At 33.8% G+C, this 21486-nt stretch overlaps 1 protein-coding gene across 2 annotated transcripts in view; it reads right to left on the bottom strand.

Annotated features, from left to right (window-relative positions):
- Positions 1-21486, bottom strand: part of LOC138125263 (regulator of G-protein signaling 7) — a 71917-nt gene that overhangs the window by 29650 nt on the left and 20781 nt on the right. For both annotated transcript variants that reach the window (XM_069040501.1, XM_069040502.1), the window contains exon 2: positions 12596-12783. In XM_069040501.1, the coding sequence (XP_068896602.1) occupies positions 12596-12649 (54 nt within the window). In that variant the 5' untranslated portion in view covers positions 12650-12783. The remainder of the gene's footprint in view (positions 1-12595; positions 12784-21486) is intronic.

The raw sequence follows: 21486 nt of genomic DNA, 5'->3' as shown, positions 1-21486 counted from the left end.
TTTAGAAGAAGAATTCGCAACTTTATAATAAATCTCTCTGTTAACAAAATTTAAAATTCTTCTTCTTTAGAGAGAATATAGACACTTTATCCTTCCAGCCCAGATATTACAATTTATTTCACTAAAACACATCTCTGTTTTGACTTTTGATGTGAAATTGTAATGTTAACCACCACAGCATAAGTTAATACATATACATACATATTAATAAGATGTATTGTTGTTCATGTCTCACAATTATAAATAAACTGGAGTGGTGGTGTGTGGGTTATTTCGCTATTTTCAAGCTGACAAAATTCGGAACAAATCTCGTTAGTGTGGGTTCAGTTTCTATTTTTGTCCTCCGTTTTTATATTAAATAACATTGTTTCATCACAGAAATTACTATACGTGATTTCATTAGGTTTATTCAACCTGTAACGAGTAAAGTTTTTCATAATCATATACATCTCGTTTAAGATAAAAACTGTTTCCGATCCGCTCCAGACGATTTTCAAGCTTTTGAAAATATGTTGTGAGAAAATGTACCAATGCTCTTGGATATACATGTGTTTGAATTCGACTTTTGCGTCATATCGAAATAAGACATGAAACGTAGGAATATCGGTGGTACGTAACTTACACTTTGCCGTGACATGCAGTGAAAGATTCGTAATTTTATCTAAGTAGCTGTCGGCAAGCGCATATTCATATTTGTTCATAAAACTGGAATTATTGTGTGGGTAACGTGCACGGCATTGCATGGGTTAAAACTGTCGTTAGCTTCGAACAAAGATTTTAATTAAAAAAATATGTATATACAGGGGTATGTAACGTGCGATCGAATAAAAAAAAATCGAGTTACTAGGATTGTGCTATTCTGATGCTTTGATTGGTTCAAACCACCATTTTCGCCTACTCTGATTCTTTTTTATTCGATGGCACGGTATATACAGGTATCCCCAAAAAATAAGACGAGTCCATAACTCCCTTATTAATAGGAAGATTTTAACAATTAATACACCAAATTAAATGGTTGTGAATAGGCTACAAGTATACATAACGGGTGTTTTTCTAAATTTGGCGTCGAAGTAGGCGTTGAACTGTCGATTGTGAACGCACTATGCAGGTTACGGATCACGGATCAGCTGTTTAAATCTTACGCTTTTACACGAGTGGTGCGATCTCAATCGACTCTCCAACGCCTACTTCGACGCCAAATTAAGAAAAACACCCTTTACACTTACATAACAAAAATACAAAAAAAAAGTTTAAAAAACGCGACTATGCGTTCCATTTTGCGCTAAACATTGGCGGCATTTTTGCGCAATTCCTATGTTATTATTTGTCATTTGTTTTTCCAACTAACTTAATTTGGTTATTATTATTTACACGAACACATCATTTCTTCTTGTACCGTTTTGGCTCAAAGCGAATATAATAAACGTCATGATACATTCGCTAAAATTATACACATGAATTTAGCTGTTAAATTCAATTTATTAAAGGATACACAACCACATTATAGTTATAAACCAGAAAGTTGTTTGAAAAATGACAGTTACAAATTATATTTTGATCGCACAGTTTTAACTGACATTCATATTCAGCATAATAGACCAGACATTATTATTTTAAATAAACAACAAAAGCAAGCATATCGTTTGGATATAGCTGTTCCAAATTCACACAATATAACACAGACGTATAACAAAAAAATTGATAAATATTTAGTTCTCCGTTGCTATGAGAAATCTTTTGGTGTTTAGAAAAAAATTCTATTTTATCACATTTTTTTAGCAACGGTAATAGTACCGCAATCTCTTTTTAAAAATTCTGGATTTAGGGAACACATTGGTAGTTGAAATTCAAAAAGGTATATTATTATACTCATGTCATATCGTGAGGAAGTTCCTTAACATTGATACAGAACATAATATAAAAACACAACAAATTCAAAATATGGCGGCGAGACGCTGGTAATTATGTTGATTAGCACTGCATTATTACTTGATAGTAATATCCGTAATAGTGTATGTACTCCGGCAAAATTGCCGCGCCGCCGGGAGGGAAACAATAATTACACCGTAACGCAATGCATTTTGATAGCTTCTCGCTTGGTGCTCGTCATTTGTTTCAAAAGTTAGTGTTATTTTTTTTATGCGAGGTTATACTTGTGATACATTGTTGTTTTCAGAATAAAAATCTCTATCAGAATTTCTAAAAAAAGTATGTGTTCTGATTTGAATTTTTTTTTTTACAGTTTACCACTGAAGCCCTTGGGGATATACGTGAATTTATTAGGCCCTTTTGTAGCCTATTCACAACGATTTAATTTGGTGCATAGATAATTAAAATCGTCCGATAAATAAGGGAGCTATGGACTCGTCTTCTTTTTTAGGGACAACCTGTATATGTATATACATTTTTATGCAGACAGAGTGACGCCAATAGTAGATATGTTTGTATGTATCAGTTTTGGCTTATACAGTTGGCGTTGAAAACCCACACAAATTGACGTGCCACCAGCCTCGCAACGTTAGACAAACTAGTAGACAGATTTTCACTACCGACGGTAGTGCTACCTATCGGCGATACTAGTCTCACTCATGTTATGAGGCTTGCGGACATTCAACTACGTCACCAACGCCTACTGCGATGGGACAATCATTTATAATTTTATCTAAATTTTTGGGATATGGCCCGCTACTCTTTGTAAAATCTTTATCAAAAGTAATAACCGGGAATTTTCCTGGATCTCTTTTGTATTCAAGGCCTTGTTCTAAAATAATTAGGGGAGCCAATATCCGAGGATTTTTACTTTTACATGTAAAGTGCCTATGTACCAAAATCCATTCTACACCCGGTATAATTTATTAATTCTATTAATTGGTAAATATTTTGGATGTATTGGTTTCATATTTATTTATTTATTACATTTACAACAGCTTAAGCCTATTTTCCGCTTAAATTCTAAATCCTTAAACTACAAACTGTTAATAATTTCATGGCATTATTCAAATTTTAACTATCAACAATTTACACTTACTTAAAGCCTTTAAGGTACAATTTCTCGCTAGCACTTTGAACTGAGACTGTGGGCGCATCAGATTTTCCAAAGTCCAGGAGTTTCCTACTTTTGACAACCTGGACACTGGCGAATTCTATTGAATGGAATGACAAACGGACCTCTTGATCTTAAACTTATAGAATTTCCGTAAAGGCTAAATTTGCTTCCTAATTCAGGGCACTCGACCAGACCATTGCAAAAAAACTTACGTCCGCATAAATTCTAGTGAACTAAGAGTCAGGACAGTGTGTTCGCGATTTCAAAATAATCGTGCGTGATCCTTGGATACGTCATTTTTAATTTTACAGCTACATATTGGAAAAATCTATGTTGCACTCTTTCTATTCTGTTAATATGAATATCAAAAAACAGGCTACAAATGGTTGATCCAAACATCAATACCTATGGGTTTAACCAGCGCGTTATAAAGCGTAACCAACGTACCAATTTTATTTAATTATTATTTTTATACTCTTCAGTAAGATTGTCCCAACTATACCAGAGACTGTTTTAAAAGCATTATTCCATTTTAACTCATCTAAAACTTATTTTCCCTAGATCTAATATGTACTCATTTATTTGGCTAAAAAACCTTTTCTGATTCGACTATGTACCACTTGAAGCTTCGCTGTAGTTTTGTATGCTCTGAAGTTTTTGTTAATTTAAACTTTTAATTTAATAATTTGTCAAGTATTTCTATACATTCATTATATACTTCGATAGAATTGTTTCCTGTATTTTTTGAAATAATTAATAATTCATGTTTTACCATTTAATTCGGGTTTAAAAAAATACCGGTGTAACTGTCTATTCTAAGACACTTTTATATTTTCTTGTAAAGAATCCATGGATGATTTGATTACAAATTAATTTGATCGCTGGATACAATTGTACATATTGTTCTTCTTTCTTCTGTGCTCTCTTAGCATTAGTTATACAGGGTCGCTAAAAAGTATGGATACAGCTAAATATTTTTACAACGGTTTAACAGAGCTCATTGAAATTTGGCGCACCATTAGAAGTGTTTAAATTCTATTACATATTTGGTATTTTTTTCAATTTTCTAACATCATTTATTTTGAAGATACAAGGCTAACTTGATTTTTTTAAACGGCACGGGGCGTCAAATTTAATGGGGCGTATGATTTCCCTTTCGTTAAAGTTAAAGAACCTCGTTAAATTGTTTTGTCTCTGTCTAACATAGTGCTTGGCATATACTCTCACTTTGTCTAATCAATTATTTAGCTAATGAAAGGCTTAATGAATGGGAAATCATACGACCCAGTGTCTTTAAAAAGAGTTTTTTTTGTGACTTCAGTGATGTAACACATGCATGTCTTAAACTAAGCAAAAATGAATAGGGAATTTTTCCATTTTTGAATCTAGTGTTTAAGAATACGTGGGAGGAGTGAGGCAATTATTTTGCTTTCCAAGAAAAATTGTGGAATTCCCTATTCATTTTTGCCTAGTTTATTTTAATCGAAACTTTATAAAAATTATGGAATTAATAAAATTTAGTTAGCCTCAGAAATGTTGTTTTTAGCTATCGTTAGTCCTTTGCCGCCTGTACTTTGACCAAAAAATAAATAAAAGTGTAAAAATAAGACATTTAACTGAAACAGAATACATTTTAATAAAACAAAATAAAAAGCTTAAACGTGAAATGCATAACTTATACAGGGTGGTTCCGATATAAGCTGCCAAAAAAAAATCTGGGTCATTAGAAGGATCTAACAAGTCCAAAAAACCCCTTTTCATTAGGTCCAAAATAATGGGGATAAATTAACTCCTATCCACACCCATTCGACGCTGCTGACCACAAAAATACGTACCTACTCCGGAATTAATTGTTGGTGTTTGTAAGGATGACAATATCTAAGCAACATAGGTACCTACCTGAATCGTTTATGACAAATCTCAAATCTGACAAACGAAATCAAATTAATGACATTTATTGAAAACGCTGTACATTGTGTGCGTTAATTTACCAGCTTATTTAGGTACAAAAGCTGATTTTGTAGACTGAGATGAATGAGTAGGTAATAAATAATAGTGTTCCTCAATGTGTAAATAAATGTAGAGGTAGTGTGTGTGCAAAATTGTGGGAGAACTGTGTAATAAGAGTATCGTCTTAATTGTGGTTAAATAACCAAAATAATGTATTCAATAAATTTATTTACACTTTACATATTCGTACTTTCAACTCTAACTGAGAATATCTACTAACTAATGAAAAGTAAACTAGACTAGAAAAATTATTTTATAATAAATGTTCTGTGCGCCTACCGTTGGCATTTAAGCACATTTGAGTACGCCGGTACCAATTTTCATAAACATAATTCAGCATTCCTGGATTTTTACGAATCTGGTTCGCGGCGTCTGTTACGCGTTTCTGGTGTTGGCCTTTTGTATTTATTTCAACTTCGTATACCAAATCTTTCGTGTGGCCCCAAAAATTAAAATCCAGAGGGGTTAAATGGAGGATCGGGGACGCCATCGTATTGGAATCAGTCAGAACCAACCTCACATAAATGCAGATGTAGCTCCACAAAAGTACAACGGGACGGAAGGACTCCTTCAGGAAAACGCTCGCCGTATAGTCGCCTTGCCGGTCTTGAATTACCACGTGTTTGCCCATAGAGTAAATGCAAATCGGCGTATTCTTGTTTTGTGAATTTCATAACTTTTTGAAGGATTCGCAAATTTAAAATTAAACTTGACAAATGTCATACGTGTTGCTAAATAAATTGCAGCCAAGTAACCAGAATTACCTTTATAAAACCGATTAACTCATTAGCGTACAGCAAATTTTGACCAAATTTTGAATTATTTTTATCTCGAAAACGAAAAGACTTTTATTAGAAAAAATTTTTGTGTATGAGTTCTACTCATCGTCACCTATTACTGGATTTCTTCTGGCAGGTTATATCGGGACCACCCTGTATACTGATAAAATTTTCAGAATGGCGGCAATGTGTTACATAACCGAATTCACAAAAAAATACTCTTTTAAAAACTATTAAATTTGACTCCCCGTGCCATTTAAAAAAAAATCAAGTTAGCCTTGTATCTTCAAAACAAATGATTTTACAAAATTACAATGCGCCAAATTTCAACGAGCTCTGCTAAACCGGTCTGAAAATATTTAGCTGTATCCTTACTTTCTAGCGACCTGTATATGCTTGATGATTTCAATTTACCTGTTTCATCAGGTACATACGAGTATTGTTTTATCCATTTTTTTCATTTCGATCTTTGACTTCCAACGATAATAGATGTGGGGGTCTATCCATTTTATATGCCTTTTATTTATGTAAATTCAAATCAGGGTTTATTAAAATTGTTAATGAAGGTTATGAGAATTAAAGATAATAATTTGGTCGGATTTACCTCGATTGCTTGAAGGCCTTTTGGACTAACCACTTTTTGTACTAAAAACTTGAGTTGGCTATGTTTTTTTGCTCAAGGGGAAAAAAGAGTCACTTTACTCATTATACATTATACAAAGAAATGTCAACTCCATAAATTTTAGTACATAGTTGCCATACTTATCTACAATCATTTTGAACCACCCAATATAAAGATAAAATAAATACTGGAAAACTTGGTGCTAACCCTCGAAAATACGAAATGGGTATTTATATCCATATACAGGGTTATTCGTAAAATGACGAGCCTGAACAGTTAAAAATGCAACCCAAAAGACAATTCACAAAGCAATCTCGATCCCTATTATATTACCCGTCGTTATCACAATGCACATAAAACATAGACAGCTTTTAACGTCAGCCTAATGATTGCCATTCATTAGGCAACGGGAATAATACCTACCGCAATCTCTTCTTAAAAATTTAAAAATTCTGGATTTAGGGAAAACATTGGTAGTTGAAATTCAAAAAGGTATATTATTATACTCATGTCATATCGTGAGGAAGTGGAGGCGAGACGCCGGTAATTATGTTCATTAGAACCGCACTATTAGTTGATAGTAATATCCGTAATAGTGTACCCGTATGTACTCCGGCAAAATTGCCGTGCCGCCGGGTGGTGGAGGGAAATAAGCAATTAAAATCACAAAAGTAATGGGTAGTAGGATCATATCGGGTCTGTCATCGTTCGAAAACCTTTTGAAATACTAAATATGAACGAAAAATGCAATGACAGCTACATATACTTATAATTTAAAATTACAAAATGAACACAATGAATGCTTTGTAAAGTGTATTTTGGGTTGTATTTTTACCTGGTCAGGCTCGTCATCTTACGTGAATAACCCTGTACATATACTCGTATGTTAGTTAAGTTCAGGATTTAATATTTAGATCCTTCACGAAGCTTCGATGAGTTTTCTGTAAAATAAATTAATACGCACTGTCTTAAATGTAAACTCAAACAAGTAATAAAAATATAATATCTGAAAAGGATAAAAAAGGTAGAGTTTATTACTTATTACAATGTTTAAAATGGGGTTTTAAAAAAGTATTTTGGTAGACTTTTTAAAGCAAACATTATTCAACATATACCGAAGTAAAAGCAAGTGCTGGTGAGAGATTTAATAGAACTTTGAAAGAAAGTGTGGAAGCAATTTACTGAACAGGGAAATTATAAATGGATTGATATAGTCCCCAAACTTATAAACAACTATAATAATACAAAACACCATACTATCGGAACGAAACCTGAAGTTAATTAGGTTAACGAACAATTAATATTTAATAAAGTACTTTTAAAGCATTTCAAAAAGGTTAGATTTTCTACCGAGGTACACTTGCTTTCAAAACTTTCGCGTACACATTCAAAATCAAGTAACAACAATTTTGCAAAACTTAAGCAGTGTGAACGGGTAATTTTGAGATTAGGTTAAAGATGACATTTACAGCAATTAAAAAAATTACGATCGGTCTTCTACTCATGGTCCCTTCTTGTTCCCACCTCTTCTTCTTTACATATTACTTGTAGAACAGTGCTTTTATTTAGCCCATTATGAGTAGCAACCCTTCTTATGGACCACTCCTCTTCTACTTGGAAAGCACAAAACTTTGTCTTGCTCTGTCAGTCGAGGCATTTTGACTTTTCCAAAGTTTAAATGTCAGAATTGATTAATTACAACCGTGATTTAATACAGCGAAAAATACGCGAAAGTTTTGAAAGCAAGTGTACATATTTATAATAGAGAGTAAATAGCCTATAAAAGATGTTAAAAATGATGAAATGGTGAAGAAATTAAAGGCACTTATGAAAAAGAATTAATGAAAACTAAATATCCTCATCATTATTTAGTTGGAAGTATTTTGAGAAAAAAAGGAAATAAGGTCTATGGATATGGGTAGGTTTTGATAATAGCCATAATCAATAAAAGAAAAATGCTTCTCTTTGAGAACCCTGAGCTAATGGTGATGTGATAATACCGTGTTTTCAAATAAGTTCGGAATTAGAGTAGGCTGTGATTTTATTATGAGGTTGGCAACATGTAATTTTTAAGGACAGCACAGCAGTGACACTTGACAGTCAATACACGTGTTTATTCTGATCGTGACATAAAACTATTGACATCTGTCAGTGCTAAAAGGTCTACCAACCGTTAATAAACAAAATATACAGGTGTCCCAAAAAAAAGACGAGTCCATAGCTCCCTTATTTATCGGAGGATTTTAATTATCTATACACCAAATTAAATGGTTGTTAATAGGCTACAAAACGGCTCAATAAATTCACGTATAGCTCCAAGGGCTTCAAGACTAAACTGTCAAAATATTTTTTTTCAAATAGGATTACATACTTTTTTTTAGTAATTCTGAGAGATTTTAATTCTGAAAGCAACAATGTATCACAAGTATAACTTCACACAAAAAATAACACTAACTTTTGAAACAAATGACGAACACCAAACGAGAAGCTATAAAAATGCATTGCGTTACAATGTAATAACCAAATTAAGGTAGCTGGAAAAACAAATGACAAATAATAACACGTGGGATTGCACAGATATGCCGCCAATGTTTAGCGCAAAATGGAACATAGACGATAGCAGCGTTTTTTTACATTTTTTTTTGTGAATGTTTGGTATTTAAGTGTATACTTGTGATACATTGTTGTTTTCAGAATAAAAATCTCTATCAGAATTATTAAAAAAATATATGTAATCCCATTTGAAAAAAAATATTTTGACAGTTTACCCTTGAAGCCCATGGGGCTATACTTGAATTTATTAGGCCATTTTGTAGCCTAATAACAACCATTTAATTTGGTGTACAGATAATTAAAATTAAAATTATTAAAAAATAACGGAGTTATGGACTCGTCTTCTTTTTTGGGGACACTCTGTATAAATCACAGCCTACCTACTCTAATTCCGAATTTATTTGAGGCACGGTATCAACAAGGCAGTCTCAAGTTACTGTGGTAGGCCATTCCATAGCACAGTGTCTCTGGTCAGTGTCATGGCCTGGTAAATGAAGATCGTTTTGGTATAACTTATTAGAGTAACTTGAATGAATATATAAAAATAAAAATTAACAAACATCAGTATGAGTCAATTGTGGGGTATTTCTGAAATGGTCTTTGATGCAACCAAAAATACTAATTCCAGCATTCACTAGATCTGTAATGTAAAAAAAATTAAAACATTAATCCATGATTGCATTGCTTTGAGAATTGTCAACTTTGTCTTGACAGTTTTGCTAAAACTTGGTTATGAACTCTTATGACTCAAACAATGAGAAAGTGGACATGGTTCCTCATGTACGGGGTAGGTACCTACGTTGTGTCAAAATGCCATGGTCGCTGCAGATCTGTATCTACAGAAGTATCCAAATTACAGCCACATTTTTATTTATTTAAATTTTTTACAAAATGAGTTAGCCCTTATTGTTGGAACAGTTGGATGTGAATAAATGAACAAGACAACAACGTAAAGGGGTTCTAGCAGCGCCTTTAGATTTTTTTCTTGTGGGAAAGAGTCTACTAAACACCTGTACTTACGATTGATGAACTCAAAGAATTCGTGATGAGTGCATGGCCATAACGCCAGAGACATTACACAACGTTCAAAGGTCCTTTTAAAGAGGGTTGACGCGTGTCTACTCCAAAATGGAATGCATGTAGAACAATTTTTACGTTAGTTTTCTTTTTACGTTGTCATTTTGCTGATTAAATATCCCACATTGTCATTTTGACGTTTGTAGCCAAAAACGCAATTTCGATTTAATTTATTATTTATATTAAACACAGTATCAAGCGGTAAGTGGAATTAGTATTTTTGGTTGCTTCTAAGAAAATTTCAGAAATACCCCACAATTGACTCATACTGTATAATAAATAATCGCTTCAGTTGTTTGTATTCTTTACACAATTTACGGAATTTAGGTTTGCATTTTATTCAATAAATGCAGAAAATGCAGAGTTGAGAATTTATCGCTCGCTCGTTTCACTCGCGTTTTAATCTGGCCCACTCATACAAAAAAAAGCCCAATTTACACACGAACTCGTTAAATAAATAACTATTTTAATTCTACCTTGAATAATTTTTGACTGATTTTTGTCCGCTACATTGTATATCAATTAGTGCCATTTGTTACACGGAAACTTGGAAAAGTGATTTAGGAACATTTTGTTAAATTTTTCGTCGTCATTAGTACAAACCTCTAGAATGTACTTGAGATGTGTTCGGAGTGTGATTCACTTTAAAATGTTTTATATTTCTTATTATATTGTTTAATATTATTTGATTCTTTCTAATATGTATAATACCATTAGAATTGGGGTTTCATTTTTGCGCAAAAATTTTTAAAGTTAATTGTCTTGTTTTTATATTATTTAAATTTTTAACTAATGGAATATAAACTTTATTAACGCAGAATCTTTTTATAATTATTCTGTTTATCTTTTGTTTTGCTTCGAGCTAACTTTATCAGATTGTTCCGTTTTGGTTTCATTCATTTATTACGAAAAAATATTATCCTAATAAATAAAGAGTGAAATTATCAAGGAAATGTTCTATTGGTGAAACTGTTAAATCTCATTCAGAATTTGTTAAATCCATAAATAAAAAATATGTAATTGGACAGTCATGCTATAGATATAAAATACTAAAATAACCTTTCTGGTATTCAGAATATTCAAGACCAATTACGAACAAATGGTTTTCTCATTCTGGTGTTTTTGAGTAATAATAATAACCCAATTGGTACAATAAGTGATACATTTTTCATGTTTTGAGCTATTAAAAATGGTCGAAAATCAAGTAAAATTTGTTAAAATATTGCTAAAATATTGAATTAAAAAAAATCCTGCACGTTTTTATATATGAGCCGGAACTGGTACTAACATTTATGTAGTACCAATTTTCGTTGATCGTTCAGTTTTATTACCTATATGCGAACATTGGATTATCAAAATTTCACATCTTATCGTGACAAAGAATTTCGCTTTGAATATTCAGCGGAAGGAAATGGAACGTTTCCTTCTAATATATTTTTTGCTCAATTTCCTTATCTTCTTCCAGTTATCGCCGAAAGTGTGTATTATGACAATTTATGTAATAAATGTTTGCCAAAATTTATTAAACTATTACAGCTGGCGTGTTTGTCCGTCGCCGGTTGTCGGGTTATATTTTCAATGTTAGTTATGCGTTCAGAATTGGAATTGATGGAATTTTATGTAAAACAAAACATTTCCATTCAAACTACATTGCAAATGTCACCGAGACGAGCATTTCAAAATTTTCTTACTTGAACACTCTACAATCCACATAATCAAACAAAAACAGATGCTGACTAAATACTCTGAATTTTTTGTAGCAGAAATTTTATTTTTAAACGAATAAAACTGAGCTGAGTTTATAATTTGCAGCATACAGAACTTCTCACTGGCATGAACTCGTGCAAATCTGACGAAAATATATCATTTGTGTATTTGTTTTTAATTAACTTGTTTAAAAAGAAATAAGTGTTTTTGTATTTAACCTCTAATTAGTCTCGTACATTGTTCGATGTAGCGGCATAAAGGTCGAGGTAAGTTTACAACAAAAAAAAAAAAAATTGCCAATACTATATGTTATCTGAGTCGTCATTATTTGGAAAAGCTTTACTCTTGAAATATAATTTAGGTAAAGTTAAACGTTCAAACGTTGGGGAGTTTAGATAGGGCCAACCGAAAGCAATTATCCTGAGAGAAAGTTAGATAAGATGTGAAGAATCCGGCTCGAACTAGGTCCATTTTTTCCGGCAATAAGTTCGAGACCTTTTGTCGAGTTCCTGGAGCCGCCAGTAAAAACTCTCCAACTAATTTAAACACAATTAGAATATTTACCGTGCGAGAGCTCCGGGCGTCGTTATAGCGAATCATTAAACAGAAAGGATGTTCACCCTAAACTTGAAACCTCGAAAATTACCTCGACGCCTGGAGGCGCCCGAATTCCGGTAAATAATTTCGAAACGCTAAACGAGTTAATTGCCGTGTTTGATGGATATATGGCGGATGCGCCGGGTCCGTCGGATCTGGTGGATGCGCCGGGCGAGGAAAATTCCGGCTTAAACGGTTACTTACTTTGTCAAAGGCGCTGGGCCTATGGCATCGGTGGTCCCGGTGGTCCGGCTCCATGCGTGGGCCGTGGTGAGGGCGGCAGAGGGGGGGCCGGGCAGCCGGGCAGGGGCGCACGCCTCTAGCCGAGCTCCATGGGCGAGCTCTGCCCCCGCCCCATCACGCCGACACTCACCCCCACATACAACGAACAACTGCAACAACAATATACGGTTAATGCTGTTGATACGATTCTGAGAATGTCGATGACAGGCCGCCCCCCACAACTCGACCAACTTGCGATAAACCATCGGATAAAAATAAAACCCTGTTAATTAATTGCGTTATTTTATTTACGTCCGTCGGCGGCGTGATTAACAGATTTAACAAGAATTTTAAATTGCAATAAAAGCCCGAGCGTTCTTTGAATAATTTTCTGCTGAGTAATGAGAATTCTTAAAAAATTTGCCGGATCCCTTCCTGGATTAAAATATTTTCATCCAAAATGAATGCGAGGATTTTTAAAGGCTCGGACATTTTCGCCTGCAAAAAATACCTACATTTAAATAAAAATTCAGAGTCGCTACAAACAATCTCTACAAAGTATGACGAGAGTGCAGTCACAAACGCATGAAATTTTAATATGTACTCCAATTTTAATTAACGCATTCCAAAAATGGTAGGTAATTATAATGCACGGATGCAACAGACCAGTTTCATTAGCATAAACGAATCTCACGTATCGAAATCGAACAAACAGTTTACTACTCTGACTAGTACGTGGCAGAATAGTTATTTGTGTATCAAGGCCAAAAAGTGCATCTTTTTCCTCCGAGTCTGGGTTTTCTAGTCGAGGCGCAGCCCAGACTTAAAACAGGCGAGGACAAAAGGCACTTTTTGGCCGACGTGCACATTAAATTTTTTAGGCGACCGCACGAACTACAAAGCAAAAGACATCATTGGAAAAATTACAAATTTATTTTGTATGAATTTTTGTCAAATACACAGATACATTTATTAATACATATTAACAATTTTTTTATAGTATTTTTTATCAGATTACCAACAAAACGTGAAATTTACAGGACAATTATTGTGATGTCCGGCGGCGTATTAGACATTAGACATCACTTTGGCTGTTGTATTAGATGTTTCTTGATCACGCTGTTACTATCGATTATATGAACGTTCATTTTCTTATTATCCACCAAATATGTACCAGAAATAAACGATACAACCCTTTTTCGGGCAAATAAAATTCATTTGTTTTCAGTCGGTTTACTCGGTTTTGTCGGTTTCATTGTTAATTTACTAAACAGATTAATAGCTGGCGCCACGGTCCATGCCCTGAAAAGTGCGTCCGAAAAAGAGTTACTTCTTGTTCGCATGGGAGTACGTAAAATTACGTTTTTCATTAAGGGTGCCTAAAAAACATTTTTTTCTACTTTTCCTTTATAAGTGTAGAATATTCGACAATTCTACTGTTTCGAATTTTATGTAACATGTTGCATTAGCATTAATTAAAAGATTTCATTTTTCTTGACTAATTTTTAAACAGACGTCATTCAATTTGCTATTGATGTTTAACAAGAATTAAAACAAAGTATCTTTGAAATCCTAAAATAGAATTATGTAGGAGATAGAATAATCAATTGTTGCCTTGAAAAGAATATAAAAAACATAATAACTACTATGAAACTGAATGTAGGCAGCCTTTTCTTTTTGCACTCATTCAACTCCAACCCACATTAATTACCACTCAATTCAGGACAATTTCTTTATGTTCTTGATTTACAGCGGTAGATCGAACATTTTGCACGGAACTGAAATTAATTAACACACGTTGCTATTAAATGAAATGTTCTTTAAAATGGAAATTACAAATTTTACGTCGCAGTGGAGTGAGAAATTTGAGCAAAACAAGCACGTTCTGATAGCAAGAGATGAGTGGAAATTAGTTAGAAAATAAGCAAACTGAAAGCTTCACGTTTCCTCTTCATCATTCTGCGGACTTTCTCATTTTTCCCTCCCTTCACACATGGATTGCTGTTGAACTATTGATTTGGAGAAGTCTGATTGATTTACAAGTAATTTTTGAGCACGTCTCTCCCATCTCGCTCGTGTTCTTTTTATTAAGTTCTAGTTACAAATTTCGACGTTATTAATTCATAATCTGGATATATTTTACGAGACTTTAATAACTTGGATAATGAAGTAGTGGTTTTGACAGTAAACTTATGCACGAATTTATTAAAAGCTTCTTCACAAGGAGCTTTCTCTCAAATTCAATTCGATTAGTTGTTAGAAAGTTATTACAACATTATTCGAAACTTGAAATAGCCAAAGGTTGATGAAATCGATCTGTCGAGATTAATTATAACTTCGCCATAGTTGAGACAGAGACATCAAAATCCAGGACATGTTGTTAATAGTTGGCTAGATCATAAAAAGATGTTATCATATTTACCAAATATATTGGCAAACCCGTCCAGTAAATCTGTGAAACTTCAATATTCAAAGGATTTACGAGAAATGGACAGCTTTCAATTCCTGTATTCGCAGAATTGCGTCATACTGCATGAAATCGCTTTTAAACTCGATTTAACTTTTGTTCAAATTTTTTATCGAGATTATGGAGCTCGCGATCTTAATAGTTTGCGATTTACTTGAACTGACTTACCATTTTCGGATAATTTTCCCGGTCGAAATTTTTGCATGTTTCACAATACAACTCTTTGATGGCAAAAAAGTACAACTGGTGGTGCGTCGGAAGAGTCAGTGTTTTATGCAACGTTTCATATTCCAAATTAATTATTATTTCCAGTTAGGTTATAAAATCAACATTTACAGCACGTTTCTAGTCAGTTGTTAATCAAGCTTTGAATCACTGTATGCATAATGAAAGAGACAAGGATACGAAACAAAAAAGCAATGCTCCAATGTCCTGTCAATTATTTGCAATTTCACAGTAATCAAAAGTGAAATAGTTAAACATCCTTCGGTCCAATTTTCCTGGACTTAAAATCCACTTAAGCTGGTTCCATTATTAAACAAACACGACTATTTTAACTATTCCACTTTTAATTAAATTAATTCAGGAGGGGAATACAAGACAGACATACACTATTATTTAGTTTCAAGTAAATTCCTTGCCCCTTTTTACACACGCGTGTCCGAACAACTTTGAAATCATATCTTACAGTCATTTCCGCTTACTTTTTACCAAATATCATCATTACGTTTAATGTTTGTGGAGATAATTCTGGTGTGAGGAATGGCAACGCCGTTTATTCAACGCAAATTGCGTTTTTTTATGGCACCACGTAAAGAACAACGACGCTATGGGGGACTGTAATTGGAAATGGTACTTTGCAAGTTTGGATTAATGATTGTGGAAGGCGGCACCGACGTCCATAAATTTCTGTTTCTGTTCAAGATTGTCTGCTCTTTTAAATTTTGCGAAACATGAATAGATAAAAATGTTGTTTGAGATTGAGGGGGTCATTCACGAAACTCAGATAATTTGCAAATCGTTAACGAAACGGGTTTCGTGAATGACCCCCTCAGTCAACAATTTTTTTTCGTTAAATTAAATTCTGGATTGACATACAGTGACCTGAGCTTCGTTTAAAAGCTCAGAGTTTACAAAATGTGAGTTTTATGTCATTTTTGTGGTTTTGTTGATCATTTAGGCATTTTACGTTCTCCTGGGAGCACTGCTTGAACAAGCCCTCATGCTATGTTTATGGTATCGATTCGCGTTTATGCCAAACATGTATTTAACATTCAATTATTAAGGGGTGCAGATTTTAAGTAAACAAACATGGAGCCTCGGTATTTATTTTGTACCTACTTAATAATTTGCAGACAAGACGGATGTTGTTGGTTCAAAAGCAACAGTGTATTATTACTTTTTTTTTCTCACATTACAGAATATAAAATAATATAATATTCAATTATATACAGCTGTATTAAAAATGGCCCATAATATTTATGTCACGCGAATCTACGTAGAATATCAAACAAAAAATTCTAATTCTAATTTGGTCTTAGACAGCAAAGACTTTGTATTTTAAAAAATGAAATAACAAATAAACCAATAATCAAAATGGCAAAACTAGAGCTGGAATATTTATTTTACTTGTTGTATTATGTGTCCAAGTTTGATTGTTAATAACCATGAGCAGAGGGTTTACAGTAAATTTGTACTAGAGTTTTTGAAGTGAAAACTTTTTTAGGCGCACGGCGACATTAATCACGGACAGGGAATTAGTTTCACCGTCACGACGTCACGCGTCACGTCACACGCTCCGAGGTGAAAGGCTCATTCCAGCGAGCGTGAAGCAGTCAGATTTTGAGTGGAAATTTTAATGTCGATTTCTTGACAGAAAAATTAAGCCCTTAATTTTTTTTTAAAACAGCTTATGGAAATACAATAGACGGAGTTTTTTAAGATATTTAAATAGATTTGAATTCAAAAGATTTATTTTGTATTTTTTATGTGTCGAACAGCCCCCAGACAGTTCCAGTATAAACACATTTTGAACAATACATTTTTTTGTAATGATGCCTATTTGGTTGATGAACGGAATTTATCACGGGGAGCATGTTACATTTTTTTAGCGTCTTTATAAATTTTCCTGAACTGTTTAAAATTTAATATTATATTCATTTTATTTATCTTTATTACTACACGTTGTATCCTTATTTAAAATTCAAATTTTTTGTTGTTTGAAATGTAAAATTAGCATATCTCAAACACTGTATTGTTTATAAAGTATAAACTTTCGAGGTTTTAAAAAGGTTCTCGTTATAAAATATGTATATAGAAACGTGATTTTATTTTACGTTTTAGAATTTGTAATAATAAATTAATAGCACACTGAGCGATCTACACTAACTTTGCATAATTTAATTAATTCAAAAACTGTACAACAATATTTGACAGTGACACAAAATAATTAATCTAACTTGAAAACTTGTATGTAAAGTTATACTAATAATTAAAGTAAAATTATATTAATCTAAATGCAAATTAAAGAAAGTCGGTTCAGTTATAACACGATTTCGTTCTCGTCAAAGTGACATGTTTAAGCTTGAGAAGGGATTTAGGATTTACCCGATGACTGTTTTACTTGAACCAAATCTAGATGTTCTTTGACCTGAAATCATCTTTTTGCCCGTAAAATTGTACCAACCCAGCAATATTAAATTCACGAAAGTAAATTTAACTTTAAGCTTATTATTACTTTTTATAAAGACATCGCACCTGACCTTTTCCCATGTCTGCTAAATCCCAAACTCCCTGTTCTTGCTGAGCGCATTCCAGGACGTTTTAATTAAACATTTGGAAGCAACGAGAGGTCCTGACAGACATTGTAAAATACGTTTGCCCCCAATAATAATTCATAGGAGCTCCTTTTAATTAAATTGGAATCGCTTCGTCATTGACTGTGAAGATTTGGATGACTTCGTAGATTTTTTATCTTTGACGAGATAAATAATAAATAAGTCTTCCACGTGACCGTTAGTTAAGTCGGTGTAAGTAGGTTATTTTAATTAATATCTCTGAAATGATCAGTTGTAACAACGTGGATGCCAAGGATGTAGTAAATAAAGTTGTTAGAATGGTTCATAAAATTATTTTATGACCTAACATTTCTGACTACTATTTTATGAAAGCATAAAGCAAATCCTTTTGCTTTTTTGGCAGCTTAAATTTTCAACGCCATTTTATTGGGGTTTTATTTAACAAATAAAACAAAATGATTTCAATGGCAACAAGCTTTACTACCATCGTTAACATTATCAAAATAATACTCTGGAGTATAGTAGGAGGCGAAATCACTGCTTAAAATACTCGTATTGTAAAAATATAATGAGCAATGACTTTATTTAAGGTGTTTCAACCCTCGATCCAACTCTTCCTGTTCCCGACATAAACTGGAATTTTAATAACAAAAACAGGTCGAAATGAAAATATGGTTGGGACTGCATAAATATAACTCTGTTTATAGTCAAAGCAGCAAGATCGATCGGAAAAGTTTAGAGGAGCTAGTCGAACTAAAGTAGACAGGACAGGGTCAATAAACCTGAATTTCTAATATAAACTAAGCGAAAATGAAAAATAAATTCGCTAAAGAACTGGTAAAAATGGTTCCTAAAAAAAATTAATTAAGCTACTTGTTCGCCTTGATTACATATTTGTAAATAGAGCTTTGTGTCCAAGGATGGCCTTGTAATTTACTCCAAGCTTTTATAGCGTTCTTAATTCAAGTGTTTGTGAGATTTCGAAAGCGTGAAACTTCACAAGACTGTAATTAGTGGTTGGTGTAATTATAAAGTTTTAACACAGAGTGTTGTAATTTTCGGATGTACCATGGGAATTGGTTCGTTTCGAAATGAGCAGAGTTGCTTAAATTCCAAAGTAAAGCAATATTAAAAATAGTTAATAAATTTTTAATTGTCCGGAATCACTCTCTCGTATCACTGTTGTAAAAAAAGTTTATACCAAGGAGATATGCTATCACGGCCCTTTATTGTTACTGGCGATTAAAAAATGATTTGCACATTACACGTAGGTACAAATTTACCACTAAGATAACATTTTTTGTCGTTTCAGAGAAGATTGTGAAACTCGCAATTTGACTAGTTTGCGATTTATTTGAACTGACATGCTATTATTGGATGATTTTCACAACTGTTTTGCTATTAAAAAATTGCGCTGGTCCGTCAGTCAGCGTCAGTATTTTATGCAAAATTTGACATTCTACATTAATTATTATTTCCAGTTAGTTTATAAAATCAACATTTACAGCATATTTCGAGACAGTTGTTAATTAAGCTCTAAATCGCTGTATGTACGAGTATAATGAAAGAGATAAGGATATGAAACAAAAATAAATGCAATGCCCAATGTTCTGTTAATTGTTTTCAGTTTTACAGTAAATCAAAAGGGGGAATGGGCAATTAATTTGTTTCAAAATGAGTGAAGTTGCTTAAACTACAAAGTAAAGTAACATTAACAACTGTTAATATTTTTTTAATATCTCACACTAAGAACCACTCCCTCCTAAAAATGGAGGAATTTTATCTTGGCCTGTTAGATGTCATTCAAAAAATTATGTGCAGATAAATAAAAGAAATCTACAATACGAGTATATTATGTACTTAGCTACAAATTTATGACTAAGATAACTATATAGATTGTCTGATGGGTTCTTTTTTTTTTTTGTTGAAAACAAGAAAATAGAAAGATTAATAAGACATATAGATCTGGCCTGTCATAAATTTTCGATAGAATAACACGTTTTTTTGTTTGTTTTGTTATAAATTAATTTCTGTAAGAGAATTTTAAAAACGCAACAGAATAACTACCTCTTCCACCCAAGCATGTGGCTCATAAATGCAATTCGAAAAGGCCCTTGGCTAGGGGGTGATTTTTAACACAGGCAGACAGTGAGGCTTGACAGCTGGAACTGAACGGAGCTGTTTCAAATGCACGGGTATGAGAGTGACGGCAGGTGGATAATTTTGTGGCTCGGGGGTGGTGCATTGAATTAGGCTTGTGATAGCCGGTGATAGAGATACGGTTACCACGTGTGTTGGTAACTGGGAGATAGCAGGTTTGGGCGACCTGGGCTATGAAATCAGTACCGCAATGTATAAAACCTCTGGCAGATAATTCCTGAGCACCGAACTAGGTTCAGGAGGGACCCTTTGACTCATGACACGGGATGCCTTTGATCGGGCGCATCTTTTCGGGATGGCCGTTGGTGGCAACCAAATGCACAGATCATACGTTGCTGGTTAAACGGTTATGAGGTACTGAGGGGGACATTAGTAACGCATGGAGCTATCGCGCTCTCACGCTGGCATTAGTGATCTCCTTCTGCGGAGACTGCGGGCGGGCTGTGCATCCCAAACTGCACACTCGGGCTGTTACAGGTGTTGTATCGCTCTGAAGACGACGCCGGTGGTTGGAGCCCCTTGTCATGATCGAGTTAGGGGGGAAGAAACCCCCTGGTGAGTCACTGTAAATCCTTCATTTGTGACAGATGTGTCAGGTGTTATCGTTTATTCGGAATATTTTCGTAATATGCACATTCCTAACCTTATACAAGGGCGGAAAGTTAACCATTCCTTTTTATCTTTACTTCCTTCTCTTGGTCAGTAATAGGCCACTTTCCGCCCTATTATTATAAGGTTTTTCCAGTGGCGTACTTACTGAAAGTCGAAAAACAGTAGAAATGAAACTGCATCAAATTAATTGTTTATTTGCTAAAAATGTAATGATTCCGAATAAAATAGTCGACAAACCTCGGTGGGAAGGTGTTTCCTTCCTGTCTCGAGCATTAGTTCACCTCGGCTACGCCTTGGTAAACTATCTTAGCTCTCGACAGGAATGAAACACTTTCCACCTCAGTATGTAATGTACTATTACATGTTTGTACCGTCCCAATTGAGTTATCTGAGTTCGAACCTGTGCTTTGCTATTTGAATGACTGAATGAGGTGGAGGTTAATCCGATTGTAGGTAGGAGTAGAACCGACATATTAATTGTCAAATATTGAGTGAATAAGAACCTTGGGCAAAAACCAAGTCTTACATTTGAATTCTTAGCTTTATGGTGTCAGTGGAACTGTGCAATAGATAACGTTTAGATATTTAGGTAACCTACAAAGTTTCAACTAAAAGTTTCTGATGCAGCTTTAAATTTTAAACCTTCGGTAAACCATCCAGCGTTTAAATTAGGGAAATTTTTTGATAACGAATAAATGATAGAACTTAAAATACACAAACCCGTCGTAGGATCTCAAGGTTTTGTGTAGACGTATATACAGATCCAGTTTCAAATGTAAATATTTAAACAGCGCGCAAGGAAAAATATTATTTTCAATGGAATCAAAGTGGTGTTA

This window comes from Tenebrio molitor, chromosome 3 (genome assembly GCF_963966145.1).
Source record: "Tenebrio molitor chromosome 3, icTenMoli1.1, whole genome shotgun sequence".
Lineage (NCBI taxonomy): Eukaryota > Metazoa > Arthropoda > Insecta > Coleoptera > Tenebrionidae > Tenebrio > Tenebrio molitor.
Note: the sequence above shows the minus strand (reverse complement) of the source record. Positions and strands in the feature narration are given on the sequence as shown.